This window comes from Camelus bactrianus, chromosome 26, assembly GCF_048773025.1.
Source record: "Camelus bactrianus isolate YW-2024 breed Bactrian camel chromosome 26, ASM4877302v1, whole genome shotgun sequence".
NCBI lineage: Eukaryota > Metazoa > Chordata > Mammalia > Artiodactyla > Camelidae > Camelus > Camelus bactrianus.
In genome coordinates, this window is record NC_133564.1 from 30623668 (window position 1) to 30642437 (window position 18770).

An 18770-nucleotide genomic window follows, 5' to 3' on the forward strand; every position below is an offset into this window, starting at 1 on the left:
AAAGTTTAGGCCTTCCTACCAATGTTTGGCTTGTTAATTGAACTGATACACACCCACAAGGCCATGTAGTTGTTTCAAAAGCTGAAACAGATCTTAAATCAGCTAAGAATCTGAGGATGCCACACTCCTCCCTTGGGAAGAAATCCTTTCTTGAAGGGGGATCTGAGTGGTGCATTTTTCTCTTAGCCGAATAAACCTTGCTAGAATCTGGCAGAATATCATGCAGAAAGTTAGTAAAGAAAGTGGAGTGAGGAAATGCAGACATTAGCAGAAGTAGCCTATATTTTTTAGGAGGGTCAATGAAAGATCCAGTTAGGAAGGAACAGACTTAGCAAGGCTGAAGTTGGAAGATAAGGATGATTAGAAAATAAAATACGAAAGTAAAAAGAAAATTGAATCACTTTGAAAGAGACATGATTAAAACACTAAATTAATAATCTATTACTGTTTTTTGTAAAGAAGGGAGAAATATTGTGCCAAATGAATTAACATTTGGAGGGTGATGAAAGTACCAGTTCAGAATGTTCAGAGGCGTTGTCTACTGTGTGACATAAGATGTACAGTAAATAGTAATATTTCCTAATTAGAATGTAAGTTGCATAGGGCAGGGATTTTTTAAAATTTCCATTTTTCTCACTGTGCCTAGGACGATGTCTAGAATATGGTAAGTACTTCATAACAATATGTTGACTGAATACATATTTGTTGAATTAGCTATATAGTTAATTAAAACGAGTTACCTGCAAGGGGCAAAAACATAGTTTGAGATAAACTTTAAGAGAGCAGAGCATGGAATATTGCCATGACATATGCTGTAGCAATTTCCCAACAAATTCCCATGAATGATAAATGAAATCACTGTCATGGACAGAAAGGGCATGCAAATATTTGAGGTAAGGAGAAAAAAGATGCCAAGGCTAAGGCAGTCTGAGATTTCTAGGTGTAAAGACGTATTTTTTCCATAGTTTCCACATATATTCTTGATAGTGTATGTGGAGAAAAAAATAGAATGTTGTTGAAGAGATGTTATGTGAGGGCAGGGGCTATGGATGGTGGACCAGAATGTACTTAGACCTATGATGAGCTTCAGTTTTTTCCCAAGATATGAAAATGATGAAATTTATCTTGAAGAGATAAATTATAAGCCATTACATAAGATCATAAATATGGAACATCTCATTTAATACAGTAACATGCTTTCTTATAATGTAGTTGAACTTGTTTGGATAGCTAAAGGAAGAATATAGGCATATTTCATGCAATGTGGAGGATGATATATTATGAAAAAATTCCTCTGGAACAATAGTAATTAAAGTGCTTGATAAAACTATAAATATATATAGCTGACCCTTGAACAACACAGGTTTGAACTGTGTGAGTCCACTTACACTCAGATTTTTTTTTTCAATAGTAAATAGTACAGTACTACATGATCTAGGTTGGCTGAATCTTTCCTTGCTTAAATATTTGTAGGTGGAATCATGCATATGGAGGAGCAAAGCGTATGGAGGGAATACTGTAAGTTTTATGCAGATTTTGGACTGTGTAGAGGGTCAGCGTCCCTAACCACCACATTGTTCAAGAGGTCAATTACATATGTAAGTGTATACATATGTTTATTATATATATATATTATAACATATTTATTTAAAGTATAACCTCAAATCCATATGTTCAAGAAAGTAAGAGAAATCCTCAACAGCAAAAAAATGAAGCGACAGATATAAGCCTAAATGGTAAACAGGCATTAAATTTTGAGAGGGCTTTAGAGATGTTGCCTAATAGTTTTCTTTCCTACAAGCATATTAAAGTATAATTGATGTACAATAATATGCACATATTTAAAATCTACAACTCCATGAATTTTGACATATGAATACAATCTTGAAACTGTAATCAAAATAGTAAGCATATCCATTACCTCCAAATATTGTCTTACATCCATTTGTAAACCATGTGCCCTACCAGCACCCCCACCCTCAGGAAACCACTGATTGGGTTGCTTTTAGTCAGTATAGATTAGATTTCCTTCTCTAAAATTGCATGTAAATTTAATCATAATGTATGTACAACTTTTTTGAACTGACTTCTTTTTCAGCAAAAGTATTTTAAGATTTATTCATCTTATGTATACAAATACTTCATTCCTGTTTATGATTAAGTAGTATTCTATTGTTTGATACACCACAATCTGTTTATCCATCTACATGCTCATAGACAATAGGACTGTATCCCATTTTTACTATTACAAATAAAGCTTTTACAAACAAGTCCTTGTGTGGCTCTTTGTTTTCATTTCTCTTAAGTAAACATCTAGCAGAGGAAAGGCTGGGTAATAAGGTTAATATATGGTTAACTTCATAGTAAAATTCCAAGCAGTTTTCCAAAATGTTTATGCAATTTCACGCACTTACCAGCAATAAATGATTCCCAGTTGCTCTAAATTTTTTGTCAATATTTGATAAGTTGGTCTTAATATTAATGATTCTAAGTGGGTTGTAAATTATATCCTATTGTGGTTTAATTTTGCACTTACATAATAACTAATGATGCTAAGTGGATTTTCACATGCTTATGTGATCCATATATCTTCTTCAATGAAGTGTCAATTCAAATCTTTGTCCAGTTTAATTGGGTTGTCTGTGTTCAAGCTATTCAATTGTGAGTGTTCTTGATATAAGAATTTGTTTAATATAGATTTTCAAATTTTTTCCAAAGTTTATGCTTGTCATTATATATTTTTGACACTTTTTTGTAATGAGCAAAATTTCCCATTTTAATGACTCCAATTTATCAATTTTTCCTTAACAGCTTGTGCTTTGTTTTCTAAGAAATCATTACCTAAACTGAGATTGCTAAGATTTTGCTCTAAGTGTTTCTTACAGAGATTGTATAGTTTTTGTTCTTATATTTTATTCTATGATCCATTTTGAGTCAATTTTTTTAATAAGGTGTGAGACTGGTCAAGATTCTTTGATGAATATTGGTCAAGATGCTCAAGAGAGCATCAATAGCAGATTGACCAAAAATAAGAAAGAATTAGTGAATTAAAAAACAGGTCCTTTGACCCCAAACACCCAAAGCAATCTTGAGAAAAAAGAACAAAGCTGGAGGTATCAAGTTCCCTGACTTCAGACTAAACTACAAAACTACAGTGATCAAAACAGCATGGTACTGGTGCAAAAACAGACACATAGATCAATGGAATAAAATTGAAAGGCCAGAAATAAACCCACACAACTATAGTCAATTAATCTGTGACAAAGGAGGTAAGAACATACAATGGAGAAAAGATCATCTCTTCAATAAGTGGTGCTGGGAAAACTGGACAGCTACGTGTAAAACAATGAAATTAGAATATTTTCTTATACCACATACAAAAATAAATTCAAAACAGATTAAAGACCTAAATGTAAAACCAGAAACCATAAAACTGTTAGAAGAAAACATAGACAGAACACTCTTTGATGTAAAAGCAATTTTTTCTATCTGTCCCCCAAGGCAAAGGAAACAAAAGAAAAAAAATGACCTAATTAAACTTAAGAGCTCTTGCACAGCAATGGAAGCCATCAACAAAAGAAAATGATAACCTACTAAATGGGAACAATATTTGCAAATGATATGACTGATGAAAGGTTACTATCCAAAATATATAATTAGCTCATAAACTCAACCTCAGTATGGAGGTTCTGAAAAAACTAAAATTGGAATTACCATGTGATCTAGCAATTCTACTCCGGGGTATATATCCAAAGAAAACAAAAACACTAACTTGAAAATATATGTGCATCCCAATACTCAGAGCATCATTATTTACAATAGCCAAGACATGGAAGTAACACAAGTGCCCATCAACAGACAATTGGATTAAGAAGACATGACATATATATATACAATGGACTATTACTCAGCCATAAAAAGGGTGAAATTCTGCCATCTGCAGCAACATGAAGACTATTATGATTAGTGAAATAAGTCAGACAAAGTCAAATAGTGTATGTCACTTATATGTGGAATCTAAAAAAATAATACAACTGAATATATGTGCAAAACAAAAACAGACTCTCAGATATAGAAAACAAACTAGTGGTTACCAAAGGGGAGATGGAATCGGGGACAGGCAAGTTAGGGGTATGGGATTAATAGATACAAACTGCTACGTATAAAACAGACAAGCAACAAGGATATATTGTACAGCACAGGGAATACAGACAATATTTTATAATAGCCTTATGGAGTATAATTTATAAAAATATTGATTCACTATGTGGTATACCTGAAACTAATATAATATAGTAAATCAATACAACTTTAATATAAAAAAGAGATTCTCTGAAATCATCCAGAGGAGAAAATTTCTTTTAAAAAAATGAAAAAGAGTAAAGAAGACCTACCTAAGTATGTAATACTATAACAGAAACAATGTAGACATCACTACATTCCGAAAATGAGGAGAGAAGGGGGCAGAAAGCTTATTTATAGAAATAATGACTGAAAAATTCTCAAAGCTGGGGAAAGATATGGATATCCAAGTTTATGAAACTAACTGGTCACCTCAAAATTTTATCCCCATACAATCTTCTCCAACACATATTATAAAAATTTGGTCTAAATTTTTCAAAAATTGGGAAAGAGAGAAAAATTTTAAAGCAGCAAGAGAAAAAAAAATCCTGTAAATATAAGGGAATTGTAACAAGGATGTTAGTGAATATTTCAGCAGAAACCTTGAAGGTCAGGAGAGAGTGAGATGATGTGTTCAAAGTGCTGACAGTTGCTGCCAAACAAGAATAATTTACCTATCAATGTTATATTTAAGAATTGAAGGAAAGAAAAGGACTTTACTAAACAAACAAAAAAAAATTGAGAGAGATCATCAACATTAGACCTGTCTTACAAGTGAGCAAAGGAGTTCTAGAAGCTGAAATGAAAGCATGCAAATTAGTAACATGAAAATACATAAAAATGTAAAAACCATCAGTAACATTAAGTATACAGTAAAATTCAGAATACTCTAACACTTTAACTTGGTTGTGTGCTAATCGTTTAAATCTAGTATAAAATTAAAAGGACAAAGGTATTAAATATAACTGTATCTTCAATGATGTCTTCATGCATAAACAACAAAAAATATAAATTGTGACATCAAAAACATAAACTATCAGAAATGAGTAAAAAGTTTTATATGCAATCAAAGTTAAGCAGTTATCAATTTAAACTAGACTGTAATATCTATATTTTCTCTAAACCTCATGGTGAACACAAAGCAAAACCTACAGTAGATGCATAAGGCATAAGGAGAACGGAATCACAGCACATCGTTATAAAACAATCTTACCTATAATAAAAGAATTGGCACTTGGTTTCTTAGTGTCCGTATTCCTTTGCGTGTATATTCTGACCTGAGAATTAACATAGAAATCCGCCGGTAGAGAAGCTTAAAATAGACAACTGTCTACTACTAAACATACTGTAATTTCGTTTTCCTTTTTCCTTCACATTCAGCCATTGCACCAGAACGCTATGACATGGATTATTAATAGTGCCAAGAACTTCACCAGCGAATGGCCTACATGCAGAGGAAAAAGTTCAGTTTATAACGCTGACGTGACGCCTGAATAACTTTAAAAGGTCAAATGTTTGGAAATAAAGCACACTTGGGCAGGACGATGGCTCCCGTGTGCTTACCTCATACACCTGACAGCAGGTGTGCACCCTGGGTCTGCAATAGCGGCTTCCGGGTCCAAGGAGCTGGGGGCGGGGCCAGGACACCTCTGCCGACCTTCGGCTCCAGTCAGCCGCCCCGCCCCCTCCGCTCCCCCCCGCCCCCTCCGCTCCCGCCCCGCCCCTTCCGCTCCCGCCCCGCCCCGCCCCGGCCTAGAGCCCAGGCGCCCGCGCACCACCTGCTGCAGCCGTTTAGCGTCCAACCGCCATCGCTGTGGCGAGGCCGGCGGCCACGCAATGCTGTCTCTCTTGCTGCTCCTCTCAGGGCTGGGCCGGCTGACCACCACCAGCCATCGTAAGTGAGGGCCCTGCTGGGTAGCAGGGCTGCCCGTTGCGGTGCCCCTCGGCTTCAGAAAAGCAGGCCAGGCCTGGGCGAGCCCAGCGTCGGCTCAGAGCCCGCCCTGGTGCAGGGTCCTGCTGGGCCTGCTGCTTGGAGGGCCGAGAGCAGGCCTGGGGCAGTTGTCCCTCAGGACCTGAGCCTGCGCCGCGGGAGGGGGCGCCGGCCCTCCCGGGAGGTGGGGGAAGGAGGGAGCCTGGGTGGGGTCCTGGGGCCGGGCCCTTCTTCCCCTACTGAGGCCTGAGGTCAGCCAGCCCCAAGGGTCTGTGGACGGTGGTAGGGAAACAACACTCCCACTTGGAGAGGAGCCTCTTCCTGAATCCTCCACGGTCTGATTTTGTGGTGTGTGTGTGTTGGAGCTTGGAAAATCCGAGAGTAATGTGAGAGGAAGGACAAGTTAGTGAAGAGTAAGGATGTCGCTATGCGTTGGGTGACGCTGACACATGCTTTCCTTACTGCAGAGTCTGAAACATCACTTCTACAAATTATAGTGCCGCAGAAGATTGGGTCAAACTCCAGTGCCGACGGTGATTCAGAAACGCAGGTAATTCAGAAATCAGTTTAAACATATGAGTGTTTTATTTTTACTGGACTATAAGATCTAAATCAGTTTACGCATGTTCCCTTCATGAAATTTTGAGTTTAAAATTACAGTGCTCAGGAGACATTTTGTTTGAGGGAGAACAAACGTTTTATTTTAAGTAATAGGTGGGTATTACGAAAAAATTTTAAAACACAGACTGAAAAAAATAAAAAATTACCCAGATACCTATCACACAAAATGGCATATGGAATCTACTGGGTTTTTTTCTAGAAAAGATGTACGTTTAAAAATACATGCTATGTAAGTGAGGTCATACTAATATTTACCTTATAATATGATTTTAAAATGATTTAAAATACATAACCAATAACTTCATGTCTGTATTTAATTATATGCACATATAAATGTTTGTAAAGCTGAAAGTAATTATTGATCTAATTAAACTGGTAAACCATGTACATGGTAAAATTAATCTAGACAGTATAGAACGTGAAGAAAGTGACTATCCACCTCGTTTTCTAAAGGTAGTAAATTTGAATGAAATGATCTTTGAATGACATGCATACACACACACACACATATATTTTTTATAATCATGTAGGAGAGTTTTAATTGGGTTTTCCATTTATTTGTAAAGCTAGGATTTACTTTTATGATAATAAATGCAGCTCTGTCATTATTTTTCCTCACTGCAAGATGTCTTATTATATGGATGTAACATCATACAGTGCTTCAAATTTTAGACATGTAGTTTCATAAACCTTCTTTGAATAGTCATCTCAATGGAAAGAACTGCAAGCCATTTAAAATTTTTTTGATAAATATTTTTTGATGGAAAATTGCATTATGTTCGACCCCTATTAATGAAGAATAATATTGCTTGTCTTCCTGCGGCCTCTTCAGGCTTGCTTCAGTCTTTTCATCTTTGCTCTTGCAAACATCGCAGTGAACGCTTCACTTTTAACAGGTATTTTCTGGTTAAGCCTTAACAAGAGATGCCTTTATATATAGTGACTGATTTATTTTGTTAGTTGTCCATATCTTAACTGGTTTTGACTTCTCTTTTAATAAGTATTAGCAGCTTTGGGCAGGACACTTTGTTTTCAGGAAGGAGTGTTGATGTAAAGACACACAGGGATGAATAGGAATTAGAGGATTAGAACCTCAGTAGCAAGGTTTGAGGGCAGTTTGTCAGTTGTCAACTGAAAAACTGTTAGATACTGAGGCAGGTTTTATAGACTGAGAGGTCTACTTCTGACTGTCCTACTGTGTGGCACCAAGAAAAGCCAGCAATTGTGTATTTATAAAGCAATCAAACCCCCAAATTAACATTTGGAGACATCCTAAAATTCTTCATAAAGAAAAGGAAAATATGAACCACAAAAATAACTTAATGGATAACGTGAACCCAAGGAAGTTTATGTATTGTTTTCCCTTTTTTGCTCCTTATTAAGACACACTAGACTCCACAGAGTGTCATACATGAGGCTTTTATTTAATGGTAAAGCATATGGTGCAGCAAGGGAAGGAGAATTCAGGCAAGTGTCAGGAATCCAGGAAACGTCTACAGTGAGCTCCCTAAGAACCCAATCTCTGTGCTCCTGGAACATGCTGAGCCTCTGGCTTGAAAGAACAAGATTTATGGAAGGGATTTGGCTTTGGGAGGACTTACAAAGCTTTCAGTGGGTGACTCTTTTAAGTAGCCAACCCTTTTTTGTCAAACTAGTTAGGGAAACACAGCAGAAGCAAAATCTTGGCCAGGGGAGCTCTGAACCCTAAACGGTACGTTATAAATCTCAGCGCCTTTGTCTTAGCCAAGAGTCAGGAACATCCAGACTTGTAGGCATGCCCTGAATAGAGCTTTTCTGGCCAAGCTGTACTTATGCTCTTTCTCTGATGTGAATAATACTTCTCAAGAATACTCCTAATTTTCAAGAATATACAGCATCATCCAACAAAATTGACCACAGGAAGGAAAAGAGAGAAATAAATAAAAAGCAAATACCAAAGTGGGTATAGAGGGAACATATCTCAACATAGTAAAAGCTATATATGACAAACCTACAGCCAGCATAGTACTCAATGGTGAAAAACTCAAAAGCTTCCCACTAAAATCTGGGACAGTACAAGGCTGCCCACTATCACCACTCCTGTTCAACATAGTCTTGGAAGTCCAGGCAAGAGAGAGAAATAAAAGGGATCCAAATTGGAAAAGAAGAGGTAAAAGTGTCACTATATGCAGATGACATGATACTATATATAAAACCCTAAAAGGTCCACACAAAAGCTACTAGAAATAATTAAAGAATTCAGCAAGGTAGCAGGTTACAAGATGAATGTTCAAAAATCAATTGCATTTCTTTACACTAATGATGAATCAACAGAAAAATTTGAAAGTAAAGAAACAATCCCCTTTAAAATAGCACCAAACGTAATAAAATACCTAGGAGTGAATCTAACCAAGGAGATGAAAGACTTATACACAGAAAATTATAAAACACTGATTAAGGAAATTAAATAAGACTTAAAAAAATGGAAAGATATCCCATGCTCCTGGATTGGAAGAATCAATATTGTTAAAATGGTCATACTGCCCAAGGCAATTTACAGATTTAATGCAATCCCTATCAAATTACCCAGGACTTAATTAGAAAAAACAAACAACCCAATCCAAAAATGGGTAGAAGACCTAAACAAGCAATTCTCCAAGGAAGAAATACATGATCAATAGAAATGATCAATAGGCACATGAAGAAATGCTCAGTATCACTAATTATCGGAGAAATGCAAATCAGAACTACAATGAGGTATCACCTCACACCAGTCAGAGTGGCAGTCATTCAAAAGTCCACAAATGACAAATGCTGGAGAGGCTGTGGAGAAAAGGGACCCCTCCTACACTGCTGGTGGGAATGCAGTTTGTTGCAGCCACTGTGGAAAACAGTATGGAGATTCCTCAAAAGACTAGGAATAGACTTACCATATGACCCAGGAATCCCGCTCCTGGGCATATATCCAGAAGGAACCCTACTTCAAAAATGACACCTGCACCCCAATGTTCATAGCAGTACTATTAACAATATCCAAGACATGGGAACAGCCTCAATGTCCATTAACAGATGACTGGATAAAGAAGAAGTGGTATATTTATACAGTGGAATACTATTCAGCCACAAAAACCGACAACATAAGGCCGTTTGCAGCAACATGGATGTTCCTGGAGAATGTCATTCTAAGTGAAGTAAGCCAGAAAGAGAAAGAAAAATACCATATGAGATCGCTCATATGCAGAATCTAAACAAAACAAAACAAAACAAAAGATAAATGCAAAACAGAAACAGACTCATAGACATGGAATACAAACTTGTGGTTGCCAGGGGGACGGGGGTGGTGGGAAGGGACTGGGATTTCAAAATGTAGAATAGATAAACAAGGTTGTACTGTGTAGCACAGGGAAATATATACAGGATCTTGTGGCTCACAGTGAAAGAAAATGTGACAATGAATGTATGTATGTTCATGTATAACTGAAAAATTGTGCTCTACACTGGAATTTGACACAACATTGTAAAATGACTATAACTCAATAAAAAAATGAATAGTGCAGAACTCCTTATCTGGTAATAATGCAATTAAGTTAAAACTTAACAAAAAGACTGAGAACTGTTCTTGGAAATTCAAATACATACTTTGATATAATCCATGGGTTGAAGAGGAAACCATTAATCATAATGTTAAATAATAATGAACAAGAAGGAAAAAATGACAAAAATTTGAGTCATGCTCTCAAGATGATATAGGAGCATAATTTCTAAGTACAAATAATTAAACAAGCCAATAATGGTCATAAATTTAAAGTCAGAAATATAATTATAACCTTAGAATTCTTACAAATGCTATTAAATTAAGAATTAGAGTCAATGAAAGAGAAAATTAAGGTAAGATAGCCTGGATTTACAGTGTCCGAAGTTGGTTTCCAAAATGAATATACAACAAAACTTTTGGTGAGAAAGAGTAAGGAAAATGAAAAGGATAAAGAAAATATGTAGTATTAGAAATGAGGAATATAGAAAGGATTACATAAAAAGATGAATAAGTGAATGCCTGTAACTTATACTTTAAGGAAAATAGTTAAAATCATAAAAATATAACAGTGCTAACACAGATGAAATAGCACTGATTCTCTTATCCTATTAAGAAAGTGAAACGTCGTTTGAATCTTGTTGCCCCCTCCCTTTAGAGGCTATTCTGATCCTTAAAAAACTGTGGATAATCATATCAGAGTATTTAAATCTGAACTGTTTTTGCATCCCTAAACTTCTTTGTACCCTCACCCAGATCAGACTCCTCAGAAAGTTCCTTTGTGCCTTTCTCAGGCATAACCACCACTGCCATTTTGTTGTTTCCAGCTTCACGTGAGAGGGATCATCCAGTAGTACATTTTTGTGTGTGCTTTTTTTAATTCACGAGTTTGTTTTTGAGATTCACGAGCTTTATATATGAATTTGTTAATAAATTTTAAACTGTGTAGATAGACAAAATTGAGTATTCAGCTGTTAGTGGACATTGTTTCCAGTTTTTAAGCCAATGTGAATAAATCTGCTACAAGGAAACAAGTGTTCTACAGACACATTTTCATGTGCATATTTCTCGTAGTGAAATGCTGATTTATAGTGTAAGAGCACATTCACGTTTATCGAAATCTGGTAAATAGTTTCCTAAAGTAGTCTTACCATTTTACATTTCCACCAGCAATATATGAACATTTCAGTTCCATATCCTCACGAACAGTTGGCATTCTGGCTCCTTGTTGTTTGCAATTTTGTTAATTTTATTTCTTTCATTCTGTCCTTTGTGGTTTATTGGCCATCCCGTGATGAATAGTAATGATGAGTGATAATTGAATGTTGATGGCCAATATGAATTGCAAATATCATTCTTAAGGGATTTCCTGTTAACTTTCTTAATGATGCCTTTAAGTGGACATCAGAGCTTAGTTTAAATGATGTCCAATTAATAAAATATTTACTTTATAGCTGTCCTTTTAATTTTCTATTTAACAATCATTTGCCCACATAAGGCCCTGGGACTATTCTCATGGAGTTTCTACCAAAAATTTCTAATTTTAGTTTTGATATTTATGCTTGTGATCATTTCTGAATTTTTTTAATGTTGTGAAGTAAGGTCAAGGGTTTTTTTTTTGAATATGAATATCTGTTGCCTTACTTCATTTATTTAATACTATCTTTTTTCCATTAATTGATTTTTTAATTAATTTTTTACTTTTTAAAAATTGAAGTATAGTTGATTTGATTTCCAATGTTGTGTTAGTTTAATGTGTACGGCAAAGTGATTCAGTTATATGTAAGTGTATATATTCTTTTTCATTATAGGTTTTTACATAATATTGAAAATAGTTCCCTCTGCTATAGAGTAGGTTCTTGTTGTTTATCTGTTTTATATATTAGTACTGTGTATCTGTTAATCCCATACTCCTAATTTATCCCTCCCACCTTTTCCCTTCGATAACTATACCTTTGTTTTCTGGTGTCTGTGAGTCTGTTTCTGTTTTGTAGATAAGTTTGTTTGTTTGAATTCTATATATAAGTGATACCATACGGCATTTTTCTTTCTCTTTCTGGCTTACTTCATTTCGTATGACAATCTCCAGGTCCATCCATGTTGCTACAAATGACATCATTTGATTCTTTATCATGGCTGAGTAGTATTCCATTGTGTATATCTATACCTACATCTATATCTATATCTGTGCCACAAGTTCTTTATCCAGTCATCTGTCACTAGACATTTCAGTTATTTCCATGTCTTGGCTATTGTAAATAGTGCTGCTATGAACATTGGGGTGCATGTATCTTTTCGAATTAGAGTTTCCTTCAGACACATGCCAAGGAGTGGGATTGCTGGATCATATGGTAAGTCTATTTTTAGTTTGTTATGGAATCTCCATACTGTTTTCTCTAACGGCTTTTCAAACATTTACCAGAATTTACCATATGCTGCACCTTAAAGAATGCATATGTTTTATGATGATGTCATAAATTGAGTTCTTTGAGATTTAGTCTCTGAGAAGATTCATTTGAAGGAAGTTTATTAGTAAATCAAATTTAACATTTGATTGTTACTTAAATTCAGTGACTGATGCTCTTACTTTTGACAGATTTAGATTTCTGGATTTTATGTAAGTTTGATTATGATTAAATCTGTCACACATTCCAAGTTTAATGAAGAAAGGTAACTATAACTATGTATGTATGTATGTATGTATGTATGTATTATGTAATTTTGGCCCATTCATGATACATTCTGTGTTTATATTAAAGAGTATGTATGTTTAAAAAATTAGGGCTATTGACTTTTAAGAGTTAAAAATTTCTAATGAGTCATTTCTCTCTGAATACTTTGCTGTAGGTCACTTATGCCATCAAAATAGACAGGAAAACATATACTCTCCATCTTGAAAAACAGTAAGTGGCCATTCTTCTGTTTATACGCTTGTTTTTAGTTTCTTAAATTTTACAGTCACTACTCTAAACTGATGGTAATTTAGAGCCTGAGTATTAAAGAGCATCAATATTATATTTGCTTAACATGTTAAGTATTTGTGATTCATGTAAGACTAGAATTTTGAGTCTTTAGATTTTAAATCTTAATATTCAAACCAATTTGTAATTTAATGATATAAATATTAAAGTATGTCAGATAAGTGAAAATCACTTTATATAACTTCTTAAAATCTGATTACAGTTTGAGCTATTAAGGGAATAATTTTATTTGTCCATGATTAATTTTGTTTGCCTCATGTCATTTTACAGGTCATTATATGATTTTAAGCATTTTACTTGCTGTTACACTGTAGTTGTGACTCATTTTGCTCTAGTGTATATTTTTAATTGCTTCGGTTTTCTATTTTCTATTTTTACACTTGAGGAAACTATTGTTAATAACATCTATGTATTATTCAGTGATTTTATATCTTAAATTTCATCTGAATCTTAAATATAACATATAGAAACATACCCCAAAAATGCTGTTTTCTACAAATGGACATAGCGTTTTGCAGGTGTCAAGTTTTATTTAAAAATGGGATTTGTTTTCTTGCTCTGTGTACGTATTTTTCTTCCTTTTAAATAGGTGTACATGAGATCCCATTGATTGAAATGTTGATAGATAATGAGGTTATTTCCAGGGATTGTCACTGTAGACTCATACCATGAACTTCCTTGTCTGTGTATTCTTATTAGAGATTTTGGTTTGTAGACTGGATATAAATAAATGGGCTTCTGAATAAAGCATGATGAATGCTAATAATAGTAGTGATAATGATAATAAGAATAAGAAAAAAAACAACAAAAGTAACTGACATTTATTGAACACAAACCATTTTCCTGGCATATTACTAAGCCATTTGCATGTGGTAACTGATTTAGTTTTTACAACCACCCCTAAGGTAAGCATTGTGTATCACCTACATTTTATAGCATATCAAGATTTTGAGCGATACTGCCAGTTACTTTCTGAAAAGGCAATAGCAGCTTAGATTTCCAGGAGCATGCGTGATGTGCTAAAGCATTATATCTCATCTCAATGTCAGGTTGTAGCTCCCTAAATGATCTCCCTAAACATTTATAAGCTGTTAGCATTGTATGTGGTTTGCCTATTCAGCAAGTTTTCCTATTATTGTTTATTATTATTATTTTGATATTATTTATTTTTAGAGAAATTGTAGGTTCCCAGCAAAGTTGAGTGGATGGCCCAGAGATTTTCCATATACCGTCTGCCCCGACACATGGAGAGCTTCCGCCATTATCGATATTTCCCACTAGAGATAGATATTTGTTACAACTGATGATCCTACATTGACGCATCATTGTTACCCAAAGTCTATAGATTACATTAGCACACTGTTTTTTGTATTGGCTTTTTTGAATGAATAAAAAAGAAAAATTCTGAGACTTTTATGAACAATTAGGTTTTTACTATAAATGTTGCACATGTAAACATTTTGCCTACTTTTTTTTTGGTTTTCTTTTTTTTTTTTTTGATTGACGTATAGTCAGTTTACAATGTTGTGTCAATTTCTGGCATACAGCATAATAGTTCAGTCATATATATACATACATGTATTGCTTTTAATATTCTCTTTCATTATAGGATACTACAAGATATTGACTATAGTTCCCTGTGCTGTACAGCATAAATTTGTTTATCTATTTTATATATAGTAGTTACTCTCTGCAAATCTCAAACTCCCAATTTATCCCTTCCCACCCCTTTTCCACTCTGGTAGCCAGAAGTTTGTTTTCTGTGTCTGTTTCTGTTTTGTAACTAAGTTCATTTGTCTTTTTTTTAGATTCCACATGTAAGCGATGTCATATGGTATTTGTCTTTCTCTTTCTGGCTTACTTCACTTAGAATGATAATCTCTAGATCCATCCATGTTGCTGCAAATGGCATTATTTTTAAAAAAGTGTACATGGCAAGTAACAGTGAAGTCTGTTCCTTCTATGCTCAGACCTGTACAATACTCTCACTCCACTGTGTTAATCACAATTATGATACTGACATATTTTTATGTCGTCTTTATAGCTTCATTCATCCCTATGTCTACAGATCAGTGAAAATGATAGTGTTTGGAGGATTCCTTTAAGTAGACATAAATGGTACAGTGCTGTACAGTATATTCCATTATACGATTTATTATGGTGGATCAGAAGGGTAGGTTAGGGTGGACCTTAATATGGTGAATCACAAAAGTGACCCCAATTCTTTACCTTTCTTTGTGCCTTCACTCTTTGCCATGTAACTTTGAGTTCCTGTCACCAAAAGGTGGCGTATGCACAACTCTCCAGCCACCCCACACCCAGTTTTTGGATCTGAGTTTATCTACACATGGCCAACGTCATGGACCTGAGGGGCGCAAGGTTAGAAGAACCCTGTACTTGGTTTAGTGCTTTGCTGTTGCTGTTCTGAGATTCTTAGTACTTTCAAACAAGAGGCCTTACATTTTCATTTTGCCTTAGGGGCCCCACAAATTTTTAGCCCAGTTTGTGGCTATGTCATTTACTTTGGTCAAAGAGATGGTAACTGACTTGATTCCAGCAGAGGCTTGAACAAATTCTCCTGCTTTTCTGCTTTCCTTCTTGTTTATGTGTCATTCCCATGAGAATACCCCTAGGCTATCTTGCTGGAAGATTAAAAGACATGTGGACCACAGCCAGGGAGCTCTATTTATCCTTCCATCGGCCAACACTCAGCTGAATCCTGTACCACTGAGCAAGCCTGGCCAGAATTAGCAGAGCTACCGTGGCTACCTGCACATGACCCAGAAGTGTGAGCAATAGATACTTATTATTTTATTGTATGTGGTTGCGGTCTTGTGGTTGTTTGTTATGCAGTATTTTGGATAATATTATTTGCTGAGATTCATTCATATTGATGTATGCAAAATGAGTTCATTTTGTAAAATGCATATGTAGCCATCAAATGATTATACCTCATTTGTTATTTATCCACCCATATTTACAGCAAGAACTGCTGTATTGTGGGCATCACTGGCCATGACTTCCTGGGCAACAGTGAATTTGCTGGATGATAAGTAAGAAAATTCTCAAGTACTGTATATTACCAGTGTTTTCCTTCAAAAGTCTTACACCAGTTTTCACCCAGGCCAGTATTTGAAAGTGTTTCTCTTCTCTACATTCTCAACAAAATGAGTATCTTCGCTCACATATTTTTGGTAATTAATGGATAACACATGCTATTTTATAATTTTTTAATATGTACTTCACTGGTTATTAATAACATGTTAATAACTAATTAGTAATTAATAACATCTTGACAAGTGTTTCCTGACCATTCTAATTGACTTGCTTCTACTAAGGTTTTGTTTTATACTTTGGGTCTTAATTAAAAAATTTTTTTTTTTTTATTGAGTTATAGTCGGTTTACAATGTTGTGTCAATTTCCAGTGTAGAGCACAATTTTTCAGTTATACATGATCATACATATATTCATTGTCACATTCTTTTTTCCTATGAACTACCACAAGATTTTGTGTATATTTCCCTGCGCTATGCCGTATAATCGTTTATCTATTCTACATATGCCTGTCTTAATTTTTATTCATTTGTTTTCTTTATTTTCAATCTATGGCTTATCTTTCTGTTTTTTTGTTGTTGTTGTTCCTGATCAATTTGTGGGAACCTTTGTTTTCTGTAGATATTAACAGATACTCTATAATTTTGCAAATATGCCACCCAGAGTATTGCTTGTCTTTCTTCCTTTGCTTCTGGGATTCATTGGTATAAAAATGAAATATTGTATAATCATTATGTTCATATTTTCTTTGTAAGTTCTTAGATTCATCTCGTATGTCTCTGATAATGAATTTATATTCTAATATTCCTGTAGTATTTAAAATTTTTTCCTCTTGAGATATAAATCCACTGCTTTCAGTTTCCTTAACAACAGTATTATATTCTCCTACTTTTATCACTGCTTCTTTTTTATTTTTTTCTTTTTATTGCAGCTTTATGCTGACTGAGTTATAGTTTAGTTTTAATAGTTTCGGATTATTTCCTTAAGATGTGATATGCAGACAGCATGCTTTCTGAATCTGTGCATATCTGCAGATGTCCCTTTGGTTCTATTAACTGAGTAACATTTTGGCAGTGTAAAGAATTTGTGAGTCACATTTTTTTTCTATAAGTTTTTGCAGTTTCATATAGTCCATCTTAAGTAAATTTTACAGTGCATTTTGTGTGTGTGGTGGGTGCGTATGAGTTTGTGTGTGTGTGTTTGTATTACATTAATCCCACACTGATACATCACAAGTCCTTTAGTTTTTTATTTTAGTTTTAAATTCCTACACTATTTTTTCCTTCTTTGGGAAATCCATGTTTTCATCCTGGTTCTTATTTCTCTGTGCTCCCTATCATAGTTATTTTTTCTATAATTTAAAAATTAATTTATATTTTTTGTGCATTTTACCAGTATTTTTGTCTTCATTTGCTCAGCTTCTAATGCTGGTCTCAGTAACAAAATCCTCTTTGACACATTTACTGAATTTTCAAATTTTAACTGTCGTGTATTTTACAGTTTTAGAGAATTTTTTCTTGAAATGGTCTCTTCTGAAAACTTACTAACTTTTTTGAAATTAATTTTTTTCAATCAGTGCTACTTCACTAGGAAGTAACTTTTAAGTTTTGCCTTCTTCCTTTTTTTTGTTCATGTTCCTTGCATTGGATGTGGCTTTTCTTTAAATGTTATATTTTCATACGTCACTGATTAAGGCAGACTGTATTGTTTTCTGTAGAAGCAAAAAGTATGCTGTTGAAAAAGGGCCCAGGATGAATACACTTGCAAGCTAAATTTTTATCCTTTTAATAATGCTTGTCAAATACCTGCTAAGACTTTTTACTTCTAATTTTTTTCCCTGGAAACTGCTTCTGGATTCCCACGTGCACCAGCTCCACTTACATACTTACCCTTATCAACATGTGGCTCTGCCCTTGTACCAGATGTCATGTTCTACACACTTGCACCTAAGCCAACCCAGGCCTGTCAGAGTTTTTCTTGAATATGTGTGGAATGCGAACTGATAAATATCAATTTTTCCCTGGAATTTCTCTAGCTTTGTTATTTCAATTGAGGAAATGCAAAACTTTTAGAGACAATGAAGGAAATATGAAAAGAAGAACAGTAGTGAAAGAAAGTACTCTGTTAATACTCTAATTCCTATTCCATTCCAACACTCACATGCTTCTTGGTGTTTAGTATTTTGAGAAATCCCAGTGTTCCTACAATAAATAACAGTGCTAGATTTAAATTGTTCTGGATGATCAGCATGTTCCTTGTGAGAAGATAGTAGTTCCATATCACGTTTATATTAGGTTTGTCTATAGAAATAATTTAGCTTATGAAATTTGAGCATAACACTAAATCCTGCTTCTAAGCAGTGGGTTTAAGAACTATTGTTTGTTTCTACAATTTTTCTCCTTCTGCTACAAGAAGGGCGTCTTCCACGGAGGCATCGGGCCTCCCCTGGTTGCAGAGCGCAGGCAGTGCGGAGCTGAACCTGCAGTAATGTTGTGGGGAAAGAACATCCATTGTCATTTGAAGGCACTGGGAATTTGGAGGTGGTTTTTA

At 34.8% G+C, this 18770-nt stretch overlaps 1 protein-coding gene across 1 annotated transcript in view; it reads left to right on the top strand.

The window, feature by feature from the left end:
* Window positions 1–6479: 6479 nt before the first annotated feature.
* The window catches only part of LOC105071520 (A disintegrin and metallopeptidase domain 3), a 58279-nt gene continuing 45988 nt past the window's right edge, over window positions 6480–18770 (top strand). The window contains exons 1-2 of the mRNA XM_045519008.2: window positions 6480–6602; window positions 13032–13087. Coding sequence (XP_045374964.2) covers window positions 6480–6602; window positions 13032–13087 — 179 coding nt within the window. The remainder of the gene's footprint in view (window positions 6603–13031; window positions 13088–18770) is intronic.